Source organism: Ooceraea biroi, chromosome 1 (genome assembly GCF_003672135.1).
Source record: "Ooceraea biroi isolate clonal line C1 chromosome 1, Obir_v5.4, whole genome shotgun sequence".
Taxonomy (NCBI): Eukaryota; Metazoa; Arthropoda; class Insecta; order Hymenoptera; family Formicidae; genus Ooceraea; species Ooceraea biroi.
In genome coordinates, this window is record NC_039506.1 from 7251475 (window position 1) to 7267015 (window position 15541).

The 15541-nt window shown below is 42.3% G+C and overlaps 1 protein-coding gene across 1 annotated transcript in view; it reads left to right on the top strand.

Moving 5' to 3' along the window:
* Positions 1-15541, top strand: part of LOC113562292 — a 43498-nt gene that overhangs the window by 18099 nt on the left and 9858 nt on the right. Inside the window, exons 2-3 of the mRNA XM_026971236.1 lie at positions 9472-9546; positions 12101-15368. Of these exons, the coding sequence (XP_026827037.1) occupies positions 9501-9546; positions 12101-15368 (3314 nt within the window). The 5' untranslated portion in view covers positions 9472-9500. The remainder of the gene's footprint in view (positions 1-9471; positions 9547-12100; positions 15369-15541) is intronic.

Here is a 15541-nt window from a genome sequence, read left to right on the forward strand (position 1 = left end):
TCGATTTCAATTGCTGCCGCATAAAGCGGAAATTTCGCAAAATAACACACGGATTTTACAATGTTTTATATAATCTATCCGCGTAGGGAATCCGGACTAGCAGATTTTCCCAGCACATGCGAAGCAAACATTTCGGCACGACACAGTGCCCGGCGCAAGCAGGCAAATAAACTAAAAGAGCATAATGGGACGTCATTGTTCGGCAACGCAAGACAAGGCCGTGACTCGTCATTGAATAATTGGACACTCGTATATTCGCAATGTTACCCGTAGCCTCGCCTCGCGCGTGATGCTGCTTGATGCGAGGCTCATCACGACATGATGGCTTGACGGAATAATCCAATCCGCATGGAGCATTTGAGAATGCAAACACCGGACAAACAGGGCAGTGATTTAAAAGAGAAAAATAAAAAAGGATATGGGCCAGCCACACAAGAGCGAAATGATATCGCGTGATATCACGTTTCGGCGATATCAGTAATTATCTGATAACGCGGCAGCATTCATTGTGACGATCGTAGAAATGTCTTTCCGATTATGATTTATCAGGGGACATTTTTCTTGTGAGTACTTCAAGTCAAAGTCTGAAACGACTGTTTGCAGTTGACCATGAACGCCACGAAACTGCTGTTCCGAAGAACTAATTACCGTAGGGTAATTAATTGCTTATTAATACTAAGTTTAATTGTGATGCACGGATGATGTTAAGTTTGATAGCATCTATCTTAAATAAATGCGATTCTTAAAAGTGGTATTGCAAAATATCAATATCTCGCTCTTCGAATATTTTCGAGTCTAAATTAATAAGATTAATTTAAATGAAATCTGTACTGTGTTATTTCCATTATTGTTTCCATTATTGAACTATTATTGTTAGTATCGTTTCTTCATTGTTATAAACAATGGTGTATACATTGATACGACTAATGGATGCACGAATTATATATTTCTTACGTAAATTACGCATTTTGAAAAAATGTCACTGGAACTGCACCTTGAACTACATGCAAGTGGTTCCGTTTGATGAAAGGAAAAAAAGCAGCGCGACAGGCTTTCATAAATTGGCCACCTGTTTAAGCACGATACCGGAAAGTTTCGGGACAGTTAGTCGACCGCTCATATTTACAATCGGGCGTTGTGCGGCTCGGCTAACAATAAGTTTAACGTGGATCCAACAGTCGAACGGAAACTGCGCGTCGCGGCAACTGAGCAAGCACACGAAGGTGGTGGGCGCGCGTCTTTCAGCCAATAAAGAGGATAATCATTGCAACGTTTCAGGAGTGACGTAACGTATTTCCCGACTGGCGTCAGCAAACGAACCAGAAAATAGCGCGATTGTCGTTTCCTCGCCTGGAGCGCGATAGAAAACGGCACGGTATTGCTTCCAATCGGAGAAAAGTTCTTTTGTGGCGTTTAATGAAAGTTCCTCCTGCACTCAACTTGATAAATCTTTGAGGAAAAAAGAAAGGAAGGTGAGAAAAAAAACCGCAAGAGAAATAGAAACTTTCGTCGTTTTTTCTTTTCAATGCGAGTTCTTGAGAGCACGATTGTTTTACGAAACAATGTGTGCCGATACGATCCAATTTTGAAATATTTTCACAAATTTAAGGAGTGTGACAGAGATAGAGAGACAGGATAAAGAGATACTGGTTGTCTTTTTTTTCTACACTTTGTAGAAATATCATTGATTTTACGCGATATACGAAGAAATTATTTCGCACATCTCGCTAAATGAATCAATTTCGTCTTACAAACTTGATCGTATTGCATTGAAACATTATTCGCGCCATAACCAGGCGATCTATTAATCATCCGCATGAAACTTCTCCAGCAGCGGCAATTTGCATTCTCAAAACGCATATCTGCATATCAGCCGGAGGCCGTAGCCGTAAAATGCAGTGCACGCGTAATCGCTCATTAATGCAAATTCGTCGCGACTGGGAGCGCAAAACGTGCGGGCGAAACAATGGGGAAACTGGCCGAGGACGAATGAATCGATATCCGTGTGTCATTCCGTCATTTGCTTGACATTCACGTTGCATCACGTTGAATTCATTCGATTGATAACACTCGCCGGCCACTCCCACCGCGCAGTTTTATTTCACGGATGCATCGCGCGTAGCGCATCTCATTGCAACCTGTAACGAGAACGATTCTGCGTTTGAATCCAAGTGTAACCAATCTTCTCGTATTAATCACGATCCTATTAATCACGACCGCGACCGACATCGTTTAATAGCGATGCCAGTATATCCGCACGTATCTGTGAAATGCACGCTTATGTCGATTTACCACGCGTTTGTCTTTTTCCTTCCGTTTTTCCGTTTTTCTCGCACCGCTTATTGATTTTTTTCCTCTTGTAATTGGGTTACGCGAAAAGTATTTTCCTCCCCCCTCGAGGTTATCCGTAATTGGATTGGCACATACATTTTAGTTGAAATGACAATTAACCATGCGTTGCGGCTGATTCGGTCAAATGTTCGTTTCAATTTATTTCGCGCACCGCATTGTTCGCATATGCAATCTTTTAAACAAGATAAATATATTTTTTTCGAATAGGTTCTCTCCGGAATTAAAATAACCGACCTTTTCTCGTTCACGTTGTAAAAGCGGATTATTCTAGCAAACAAGCGCGTTAGATTTCTATTTCAATTAAAGTGTTAGAGGTGAGATTAGCACAGGCTTCGAGATTTCTTTCAGTTAACTCGAATCGTTCGCATTGGAGCAAAAACTCAAAGAAGATTAAAGCATATAACCTGTGCGCTATTTGCCGTCTACTTAGCACCGCGCTTTCTCTATGTCTTGACATATATTCGATCTATTCCACGTGTGATATATTCAGTGTTCTATATTACATAATGACGTCAGAGACGGAAATAAATATAACAACTGACACAAATTGAAAATGTCATTAAATTAATTCGCGCCGATATGCTTGTAATAATTTCAAAATGTAATTTATGGAAATCTAGTCAAATTGATTTATAAATTAATGCTGGTTTTTATATAGATTTTTATGCAAGTTAATGCGAATCGCATTTGCGCGATAGAAATCTCCGAAGCGTATAATTCTAAACGACACTAAACGTGCGCCTTTGTCCGCGCTCTTTCCTCATCAAAAGTTTCTCACGATGTACCAATCGAGTTCAGGTTTCAAGGAAATCCATAGCGCCGATAGATGTAATACTACGGATCACTCACTTTATAACTTTTATAATTAAAAACTAAACTTGAAACACCATTCTGAAATGTGAAGTCATTCATCTTTTTCCCATTATGCAAACCTCGTGCCATGAAATAATTCAAACTAAATTCTGAACTTAAATTCAGCTGCAACTCTTTATTCTGTAAATTTGATTTTAAATTTGTTCTTCAATATCACGCACAGTTATTTAATAAATCACATAACTATTACAAAATTTGTTACACATATAAAATTTGTACGCATATATAGGATAAATCAAACAGATACCGACATTAATTATGATTTTCAAGGACAGCGTCACGAGAAACATATAACAGCAAACTAATAATTTCTCCCTAGAGGCACATACAACCGACCGAGCATCGAATACAATAAATTTCAGGCTGAAAGCTCCACGTCGCAGGAAATAACTTCCGGATGCGCTCCCCGAGACATCCCAGAACATCTTTATTCTACAGTGCACCTCGCGAACGCCACTTACAAAATACCGTTAGCGCCGTCGCGTTGGGACTGGTCGTCCTGGTGTCCAGCACTTCGTGGCCACGAGCCACGAAGACGTCGTGACGGATGCAGTCGAAGTTAGTGGAGCATACAGCCACGCATCCGGCGAAGCATCAGCCGCGGCCAACAATGGGGCACAAAGGGGGAACAGGTGGTCACGCTTGGCCGAGCCGCCATCCACACACCATGCTTAAGACCGATGGTTCTTCTTTCTCATAGGATGCTCGGTCGAACACCCTCGGTGCACGGGAATGTAAATTTACCGAGGAAACAGCGTACACGCGGACACCCAACGCGACTTTGCCGTCATGGGAAAAAACGAGCGCATTCAAAAGGCAGAGCAAATTGGCCGCATCATACTAAACACACTACATGTTGATTAAGATCGCGACTGGAATCTGACCAAGCTTGATCTGATAGCAGGCAGGCTATCTCCGAATTGGTCAAATCCCAATCTCTAAATCGCAATATCAGTATGTAATGTGTAGCTGGTGCAAGTTGAAGGAAGAAACGCGCACCCTGAATTAATATTATAGAAACGATAATGCGGTCGAGTGGATTAATCGCTCTATTTGTATCGCGATATCTGTGCAACGTTGCAAAACGTTATTTATAATTTTCCAGTCAGAGAACGGGAATTGGTAAACACGAGAATTATGTTTCGATATATCGCCGTTTCGATACATACATATGTTTAATGTTCAATATTGTATTGTTTATTTATTGTTGACTGTTGTATATGGAAATCTGGTATTATTAACGCCGCATGTAAATCGTCATGTTTTAATGGACCATCAGAAATGATTCGCAAATATATATCATGGACATATTTATCGACCTGAAATTCTCCGTAAAAGCTGTATCCCTCATTTAAAGCCGTAAAATGCGGCATTGTTACGAGACGGAGACCATAAACCAAATTTTTAATACTGTTTGAGATGATATCGGGTATCGTTAAAGCCGCACTCTTTGTTTCTCAGGTAGACTTTCTTCCCGTGTTTCGTCGTTTCGCCGCACTTTTATGAAACTCTTTGAATTTCACTGTATCCATGACGCTCTTACGAGCTTTATTGCACCCCTGCGCACAAAAAGGATATTGCGGCTTCGTGTGGATGCCGCGGCGAAATAATGGAGGCACGCTCAGAGAGAACGCAATCACACGCGATCATCTCTCTCGACTAACCGCTTTCTCAAAAGTATTTTGTTGAAGAACCGCAAAACGCTGGACAAAGGCTGATAAAAGGCAATTGGAACAGTCGGAGTACGCGTAAATCGTCGGATTTTACGGTTTCAACACTTAAACCTCCCAACAAATTTCGAGCATAAACCCGTGTGACAATTTTAATTTGGTTCTTTAGATTAACGTAGCTATATATCGTAATAATGATATTTTAGTTTAATTCAATATCTCTCTAAACCGTCGACAAAATCACTCCTACTCGAGTTATTAAAACTATGTACGAGTGACGCGATAGTTCAAGCCTCAATAGAATCAATAGATGATTCGAATCTCGCAACATTACAATGCGATCTTTCTCGCGCGCGATATTCACGATATTTACAACACATCACCGTTTGAGACGAGGCGAGAAAGTGCACTGGAAAAAATGTAGGAGAATTTACACGCTCGAGATGCACAAGTGTCTGCGTGTAACAATGAGTCTTTAACTATCCCGCGATTCACGGGGGTGGTTCTATTAGCACGTTAATGAAGGAAGTTGAGTAATGCGAATCTATGCGGACGTGCTTGTGCATGCGCCTGGGACTCGCGCTTTGCAGCCGAGGAAGAGCTCATAGAGGCACGGGGGCACGAGAGTCTGATGCGCCAGATCGCCGAGAAATGTGTTTCACTTTTCCGTTCGCGATGACGGCGGATCCGACATTGCGCTTCGCTGGTAAACGGCGCTTTCCGTAGCGCATCGCTCGCGGCTAAGAGAAAGTGCAACGTTTTCCATTAAATTTCTACCGAAGGGCAATGTTTGCCGAGTATTGAAATCTAGCACGATATGTTTCAAGTGTCGAATAAATAAACATAAAGTGTTTTAGGCATCTTGCACTGGAAATCTTCTTGAGTTCTTGAGGAAGTTCTTTAAAATGCTGTATCATTTTAAAAACAAAGTTTAGTTTTAGGATTAATAACTGTTAATTGTAAAGGTACAAGAGCTAGTATTTGTTACAAGTATTTGTTTTCATGGTTTTACCAACTTGAGGACGGACGCATGATAACATGAACATGAGATGAGATCGCGTGGCTTGTGATTATCTCTGACGTCTTATTAATAAAATAGGAGTGTTGCAACGTCAGAGTGCATTTCGCGCGACACGCGACGACAGGCGGTTTCTTCTACACACGGGATATCCGCCGCCGTGATTCACAGCGGTACGGATGGATTTAAAAGCTGAGTACAAAACTTTCTACTATCTCCCGATATGTTTTATGTCTCGGATGAGACAAACGACGCGGTGGCCCGAATTGCCGACGTAAAAAGGTCTCTCGCGACGGATGGAAGAGCGGAAAAGGTCCAATCAACGAAGACAAAGGAAAATGCGTCCTTTATGTATCCCACTTTTCGTAGCAGAGACTACCATTGAACCGTCATCCGTTGGACCCCTATGATCGCTTTGCACCGCTGCGGCGGATCAATCCGAAACAGTGGCAGTATTCATCGTGAAGCAGAAATGCAGGTTTATAGCAAAAGGTTTCAAATTTGCGTGCAAAACAGTTTTGGAATTTAATGATATCACTTATGCTTGCCTGGAGGAAGATTAATTGTTTATCAGTTATTATCAGTCAATTTCATTGAATTAATTGCCGCTTGTTTCTCAGCGTTGTTATTAAGATGATAATTCTGAAGTGTGTCAAACATCATCGCAATCACGTACAATGTAATCTACCTGGAAGAGCATACATTCGCGCTCATTGCCCGCAAATTGTAGTATTGGTTCCGGTGGGTTATCGCCCTCACTAGGGGCGTAAGTAAAGCGCGCACGTTTGCCAATACAGGAGGATGATGATGCATCGCGTATGGAGGATCACATCAGAATAGCCATATCGTCCGATCGCGCGATATTGGCCAGTCCGTGTGACGATAAACAGCGGAATCCGGAGCTCTGGGCAAACGCGTCCAGGGGATGAGCAATCCCCCGTAGATCGATCAGTTTCTCTGTTCGCCAGTTGCCACAAAGGGAAGGCAACATCGAATTCAATGCACGAATGATAACGTACGAAACCGTGTTGCACCAAACGACGAGGCCAGTCCCCGAGGCGCGGACCAACTTGTACTAATCTAATTGACAAGCCTCGAGGTCGACCTCCTTTGCCACTCTGTCTAGCTGAATGGTCCCCGCGGGCTACGTCATGGACGATGTAACCATCTACGAATCCCTTACATACGCGTACTCGCTTCATTTTCACATGACCAAGGGCGCTTCTGGCTGCTTAATGTCACTCATACAGCTGACGGCGTAATCCTTCCATGCGCTAATTAATTGAAATGCCGGGATTTCTTCATCAGCCTCGTATCTCGCGCGTGTTAAGTCGGTTCCTCGCAGCGCTCGCTCTTGTGCGGAAAGATGAAAGATAAAAGCGTGTGTAACTAATGCCACTCCAGGCGATTATTTTAATAAATAAATGTAAAGCGCGCGATGTTTTATCGGATTTATCTGACGCAAGGACAAGGATGAAGTCTCTCCTATTTTTCCATATCTTTCCACGAAACGCAAATACGCGCGCATCTCGCTTGAACAAGAACTAAAAATGTATCCACGTGCTGATGCATCGCGCGGACATTTTCCCACGTGGTTTGCATGCAGCGCGATCAAACGAGATCTGAATTCGCTCGGAACGCATAAATCGCGAACAAACCTCCTAGTCAATCATACGCGCCGTTAATTACGCGCGAATACCATGGTAGACAAGCATCGTTTCACCGGGGGATTGAACTCCCCATGTCACGCGTCTTCGCCAGTGCGGCAACTTCCGATTTTCAGTGGTGTTTTATGAAGCGTCCCTTATTGGACCATTCGACACACTGCCATGAGCTGCCCATGGAATTTAATAGATACTTCGGACGGTTCTCCCCGGAATCTCATGCCGAACTAATAAGGAAATACGATGCGAGCTTGTGTGACGTGGCTCTGAAATAAGGATGATAAAGCGGGACATAGTCTCACAGAATGAAGCACGGTAGGACTCGTAAGCCAGCTTTATTCCAGTAATTTGGAAGAAATAGTGATACACGTCACGGCACATGACGTGGCTAAAAAAATGCGTGAAAATTGAATTTTCGTATGTATCCACTTCTCTTGATATTGCATAACGTGATGTAACGTTTTAAATGAGAAAGGATCATGATTTTTGCGAGTTCGTGTGGGCGAACGAGATTGAATTTTACAATGTGTACTGTTAATGTGTACTGGATGCTCCTGAATATTTTATCAAAATATTTTATAATAAGTAATTGAAATGTTAAAAATATTTTGATTTGCTTACACAAATTGTTATCAATTTTTCTGTGAAACTCTGATACAGTCGAGACTTCTGCAATCAGTACAGCGTTAATACATTAAGCTACAACAGATGTGCAGCCTCTGCAACGACCATAATAGACCTCCGACATTCGCGGGGATAGATATTGTACTTTCTACGATTACTTTCTACAATTAAAGCTATATCAGTACGTGCTCGCCGAACGATACCACTGCCCGCAGCGAACGTGTTCGTATAGCAAACGAGGCGTTGAATAGCGGTATATATCAACCTACATATTATGGAAATTGAGTAAGTGCGATCGGACTTTAATGCAACTCTGTTTCTCTCACGTCGTCGACCTGATCGTGAGTGTCGAAGTTATCACGAGGCTCTTGTTGCATCTCTCTTGCCATCTGCATCACGCAAATATTACATAACTCAATATCACTATGGTTTATGTATATGAAAATTAATCTATGAAATCCTTTTCCAATGTTATCTTTTTCCAAGTTTTGTTATCCAATATAATCGGATCTGTACGACGTTGAATTATTATTATACTTTCATATTAATTTAAAACCGATAAGGATAACGAGGCGATATTTACTGCCCGATATCCTGTAATCGATTATCCTTGATCGAGGTTCTACATCTGTGTAGAACGTTGCAAGGCTCGCGCGAGATAGAAACTTTTAATAAAGCCTCCATGCTGCATTGCGGATCGGAGTTTTATGTTATACCCCCTAAGGTGAGCAGGCTCGTAAACGAGGTCATCTTCACAATGTTGAAAATTGTGCCTGCGTATGTGTATAGCGTCCTGTATCCATTTCCAAGCTCTTCTCGGTCGACATTTTTTCTTGAATTTTAATCAGCGGCGCGAACTCCTCCGCATACTAATATCGCTAATCTACCCGAAAGACAAAATATTTATACGTTTTCTTTTTATTAAAACTTTCACGTTCACTACTGTGTCACTATCGAAAGTTTTGGAATATTTTATAATTTTCTGTTGACTGTGTTTTATTCTTTATTATTGGATATGAAACCAGCAGATATTATTGTCAATCTCAATTTACACAAAAATGTCACATATCCGCTTTCACATATACTCAATGGATATTTAAAATATTCCGTTGAAAAATACTCGAGAATATTTAATTCCAAGCAGACTATCGGACAGTTACAAAAATAAAAATGTTTTCGACAGACATTTATAGCACATGCTGTATGTATGTTTCTATAAAAAATTGACACGAACATATAGTGAAAAACGAAATTGTGTTATTTGTTGCAGAATCGAGCGAAAGGATCTAACGGACAGAAATGACTCGCAGAAGACCATCCTTCCTCATATTAGGAGTGTGCACAGGTGAGTTTTATAATTTAAACGCTCCTCATTTTTCAAACTACCCCTTTATTTCCTATAAGTAATAGCTTGAAAGTGAGATTAAAAATGTATGCAAAAAATATGGATCTTAACGTTCTATCGCGTTATGTCAAAGGAGATGAACAGTATTTTAAGCGGATTTTGCAAGCGATTATTTCGAGTCGTATCGCGCGCATTACCGTCCAGAAGAACGATCGGATAGCATCTCTCGGTTGCATCCTGTTGCATTGTGAACTCGTGATGTAAAGCCTGCCAATCGAGGTGACTGCACCAAGTACTGTTAGGTCTACTGCTACGCGCCCGCCTGCGAGTTAACTGTAACTCACAGCTTAACAACAAAAATCTTCCCTTCCACCACACGATGGGCCCGTCTCACCTCTCGCGTTTATCGTAAACCTGAGCATTTCTTGATCTAAATCTTGTTCCTCGAACACAGAGCGGGTACAGAACTCTGTGATGGCTATTTAAGATAGCAGTTAAAACGGCATCTTATTTTTTTCATTAATTTGTAGGTTGAAATATAAATATGTTTGTGTGTTTAGAAAATTAAATTATAGGATTTGAAGGTATTTCTTATCTTTTGTTTGAATAATTTAATAAGCGAAAGGTAATAAAAGAAATAGCTATCACAAATGTCTTAATGTCTTACTTTACAGGATAAACAGATTGTATTTGTGTATAATTAGTGTAACATTTTTCAATTTTTTTATAGTGTAAATTTATTTTTGATACTGCGATGATTGTGATAATTTATTTCGGGAAATAACAGGAAATATAAGAACATTGGATCGAAGAAGATGATAATAATAGAAACTTCGCGAATTTAGTTAATTAGCTAGATTTAATGTTCGCAAAATGAGGTGCATCAGTCAGTGACGCAATCAGTAATGACGCGGGCAATTATTTTAATGATGTTTTCAACGTGCGAATAATTAAGCATTCGCTAACTACGAAGAAACTGAAATAACTATTCTTTTCTTTTTAATTGTACTCTGATAGGAAAAACATCATATTAACTACAAACAATTACGTATTTCAGATGTATTTTAATTAATTTTCTACTTAGACATATTAATTAAGTAAAATACTATGTGATTATAAAACAATATGAAAATTTTCACTGATTACAAAAGAATTGCGTAAACATAAATCAACGACTTGGGAAATGTCTATTGTTAAAAGCTACAATGCAAGCTATCCGATGCAAATAAATAAATGATTGCGTATTGCAATTATCTTGTTGCAGAATTATATAATTTCGGGGTATAGAGATACAAAATGAGATTAAATTAATTCAAATTTGATAATGTTGAATAATACATCACCAATTAAATGTCAATCAATCGAAATGCATAATATCTGTTGGAAAAAATACTTTGTTATATAAACATTACGCAATAGCTGCTTTTCTAGACACGTTGCTCAATACAGGATCTAGAGAGCATAGAGAAGTACCATTGACACGATGATCTATCAAGATAATATCTAAATATACATTGCACATATTTATGTCATTTTCATACAGGATGTTCGCTTCATTAAAGCAGACTTTAGTTATAGAGTGTTTTAAAAACTTATTTATTAAATTTACATTTTTTAATATATAATTTCTCCGCGAGTTATGAAATTTTGAAAGCTCGATTTAAATATCAAGGAATACAAATCCGAACAATGAGAAATGGAGACTCGTCTCTTTTGAAGTAAAACAGATAAAGCGGATTTTTCTGGATTTCTGGATTCTGGATTAAACTGGATTTAGAAAATCGGTATTCCACCGTAAAATCTTCAATGCTCCTAGCAAATGTACCAGAGGTATCGAGGTGCAAAATCAGGTGGAAATCAGGTAGAAAATTCTCGCTGTGTACGAGTTCGCGCGTCAACGAAATAAATATTTATCTCGGCTTCAGCGTGCTCTCGAGAGGAATGGTCGTATCGATCGTAGATCGGCAGAACACGAGGACATAGTCAAAGTCTCTGCATAATTCCGAGGTCTACTTAATATTCAAACGCATGCCTCTCTCGCCACGTCGTGTGTCCGTGCCGTGCCATAGAGCCGCGCGGTTTTCAATTTCCCGTAGAGAACGCAAACCGTATCGCAGGATCTCCCGTGAAGAGAACATTCCGAGGGAACTCGCCGGCAATTCCACGGGCAACCGGTTTTTCGATCCATTAAACGCCTCATCTACGCCCGCTAGATTTTTATTGCGCTCGTGCGCCACGCCAGGAACTAGTTAGTCGTCGTCATCGTCGTCTAACGAGCACAACTTCTGTCTGCCGTACGTCAATACTCATTATCATGATCCAATGTACCATCAAATGTGCAATTGGGCACGCACCGAGCGAGTAAATCGAGCGAATGTCACGCCTCGAAGGTAGCTTGACGATCTTAGAATTGAATATTCCGCACATTTTTATTCCGAAGAATAAAAGAGTTGCTAGTATATGTGTGTATCAAAAAATCGTTATCACGATAAGATATTACACATTCAGAAAATAATTTAACACAAAGTAAGAATCAAACGTTATGTGATTTCAGGCATCTTTTTATTGCTCTTTGGTGTTGTGGTTGCGGAGGTCACGGAAACGTCGGCTGCGGTATCACAGAAATCCGACTCCCAGAAAGGGCCAACTCCCCAGGGAGACACGACGATTCTGACGAGAGTCTCTTCAGTCTATCAGAACCAGTCGACTGTAGGAAAGGACGAACGAAATATCGACCCGACGAAACGAAGAACTCACGATGGCGAAAACGGATCACGCGACAGTGCCAGCAGTGATGAGAGCACGAGTAAGAACGGAGATAAAAGCGATGTGTCGATGGCACATGGCGACGCGCATTCACACGCGACAAAATCTAGCGATGAATCTGACAGTTCCTCGTCATCGGATGGAAGTAGGAAGCCGAGACACGGCGAGATCGCTGCGGAAAGCTCCGGGAAAAGTACGAGCACGAAAGCCATTTCAGAGGACCCTCTCAGGTTCTCCAGAACGAACGAGCTGACTGCGGCGACCACAAAGCCGGCTTTGAACGACTCGAAGCAGGACAACAAGAAAAACTTGGAGAACGCCACGCTCGGAGAATCTTCCAATCGTGAAGGAATATCGAACACTACTAAGATCGTTCCAACGAGCACGAAGAAAAACATTGTCAACGAGGAGTTAAGTGTTGTAAAAACATCCGAACGCACAGAGGAAGAATCTCCTGCCAAGCATGAAGAAAAGAAGAATGCAACTGTTTTGAATAAAGAAGAGGCAGCGACAGTCACGTTCGTCGGAAATTCCTCATCGACGGCTTACAAATCGATATCGGGAGACGCGAAACTCGACGAAACGAAAGAAAAGGTGACAAAGTCTGAATATAAGGAGTTTATTCCAAAGATTGAGTTGAGGAAGGACGATGACGCAAGCAGCTTGAAAGAGAACGCGGAGGATCATAAATCGGAGGATCGCGATCGAGAATTGACAACGGTGCGCGGCGTTCAGCGCGAGGATTCCCCGGAGTCCAAGAGAGACGCGAACGATGTAGGAACGACAGCGTCCGAAGCGCTCGATCTGGAGAAGATCGACGAGAAGGTACACGAAGGGACCATCTCGTTGATTAACGACACGTTCGTGAATTACAATCATTTTTACAAGACTTTGATGGGGAAGGATCCCAAGAGCAATTCCGTGAATCAGACCGCTGACGTGAATGGTTTGAAGGGCAACCCGAAGGCAGAAGTGGAAGTCGTTAAGAACGTGACTCACCTGCCGACACTGAAGATCGTGGTTACCGCAGACGATACCACGAAAAATGATTCTCACTCGAACGGAGTGAACAAGGAAGTCGTTTATAAGCATAAGACTGACGCGGTGGATGAACACCGTGAAAATCAGCAAAAAGAAGACGCTTCAGTTTCTAACGCAACGATCGAGAGTACAGATGAAAGGCGGAAACTGCTTGGAGAACCGGAAAGCCAGGTGAAGTTGCCTGAAACAACGACTCAGAGCGCACGACGCGAGGAACATACCTTGCCCGTTCCTGCAGCCACTCTCAGTCCAGTTCCGCAAGGTAGGACCATCGGTTTTTCCGGAGTTAACGAGTTCCCGAGTATTGAAGTGAAATCTACAGCCTCGACGAAGGCCAATAGCGGATCCGAAGCATCATCAGCGTCGCTTGGTGCAACTCCAAGCTCGCAGAATGGTTCCAAGGCAGAAAAAATAGATCAAAAACCTTACCCTTACGTGAAATCTAGCCGAGAATCATTTCAGCCAACAACAGTAGCTGGTTTGAAACTGGAGGGTGGCATTACCGAAGAAACGTCAGCTTACGAGAACACGATCGGGAGAGGAGAGTCCGAGAAGAAATTTATTGTGACGGAACCATCAGTCGTGATGGAGAATAGCATCCAACAGCAAAAGCTGAACGAGAAAGGTGTAAATGAATCTACGAATTCCACGACGGAGAGGTCTCTCCCATCGGCAACGACTATCCTAACTATTTCTGCCGATGCCGGATCAACAAACGGAACTCTTCCAGAGAAATTTAACGGTAGCGCGAAGGCTGCGGAGATGATGGGTTCGGGATCGAACGGGAACGACGTACCAGGTGCAAAAGAGAAGGAGAAAGTGACTGCACGTAGAGACGAGGAATACGACGTGACGGGAAATGGAATAACGGAAGTCAGCCTGGCTCCGGACGGCAAAGCAGTGAAATCACATTCCGATGCAGCGACAGAATCGTCAACATCGCGTGTCACGGCAGCCCCGCCGAACACGGATATTCAGATGGTACCGGAAGAAGCCATGATGATTCGGTCGACTCTTGACGTCACGGAATCCACGATAGTTCCTTTGAGCAAAGACCTAGCGATAGAAGCGAACAAATCCACAACTTCGATGACGCCGACGGCAGAAATCAACAGGAAGATGGTCACGATGGTTCTCGAAAACTCCACGGAGTCAACACCGAAGACGAACATCACGCTCCACCCTCTCTCGAGTGCTAATCAAACCATCGAACTTCCATCCACTACTTTGAATCCCGATGAATCTTCAGTCCCGACGACAACATCCATCGAATTCGAGTTTGTCGGTCTCACGGAAGCGATCTCTTCGACAAGTAATGCGACCGAGAGAGGCATCGAGGGGCGAACTTTCGAGGAGCAAACGATGAAGACGACCAATACCATGAGCATAGAATCATCCGTGACGAATAACTCAACGGAAAACGCGGTTACCACGATGAAGCCTGAAGAGTCCACGGAACTTCCAGCAACGACCGAGGACGGTACACCGACGACGAATCAAGTGTCAATCACGTATCACGCGGACAACGAGACTGAAGCTAAGGAACTTCCGGTCACGCAAATCACTCCCGAGGATCGAAGTAATCACACAGAGTCCGCGAGCAACGAGATTACCGTAAACCCCATCGACCCCATCAGCGGCGCTTCTGGCGTTACCGAGGATCCTTCAGGATCCAACGATTCGAATTACGATGCAAATGTCACCGAGATCTCCGCACCAGGCGTGACAAAGCTTCCGCCGAATACGAGCGTCACAACATTGTCGTCTACAACGAACGCTACTAAGAGCCCTCCAGCTTCATTCTCTACGAGTACCTTGGAGCCGAGGGTTCTCTGGAGTACATCAGCTTCCACGGAATCGCCTGACGAGGATACAACGGAGAGTATTCAGCCCTTTTCGCCGGAGGAGATCACGTTCGTTAAAATAGTCATCGAAGGCACTCTGCATGATATCTGTCCTCGACTGCAGGACCTGAGAAAGGCGCTCGCAGACGTTCTCACGAATGGCATGGATAAGTAAGTGATTTCAGGAATTTTTTTCTGAATATCAATTCTTCCGAATCTACTGTATCAAATATGTATTGGTCATATATGTAAGAATTGTGCATATCAAATATATGTACACGACAATGTATATTAAATATGTATACATATCGTTTTAACATTGAAACTTTTACGCGATCTTATGA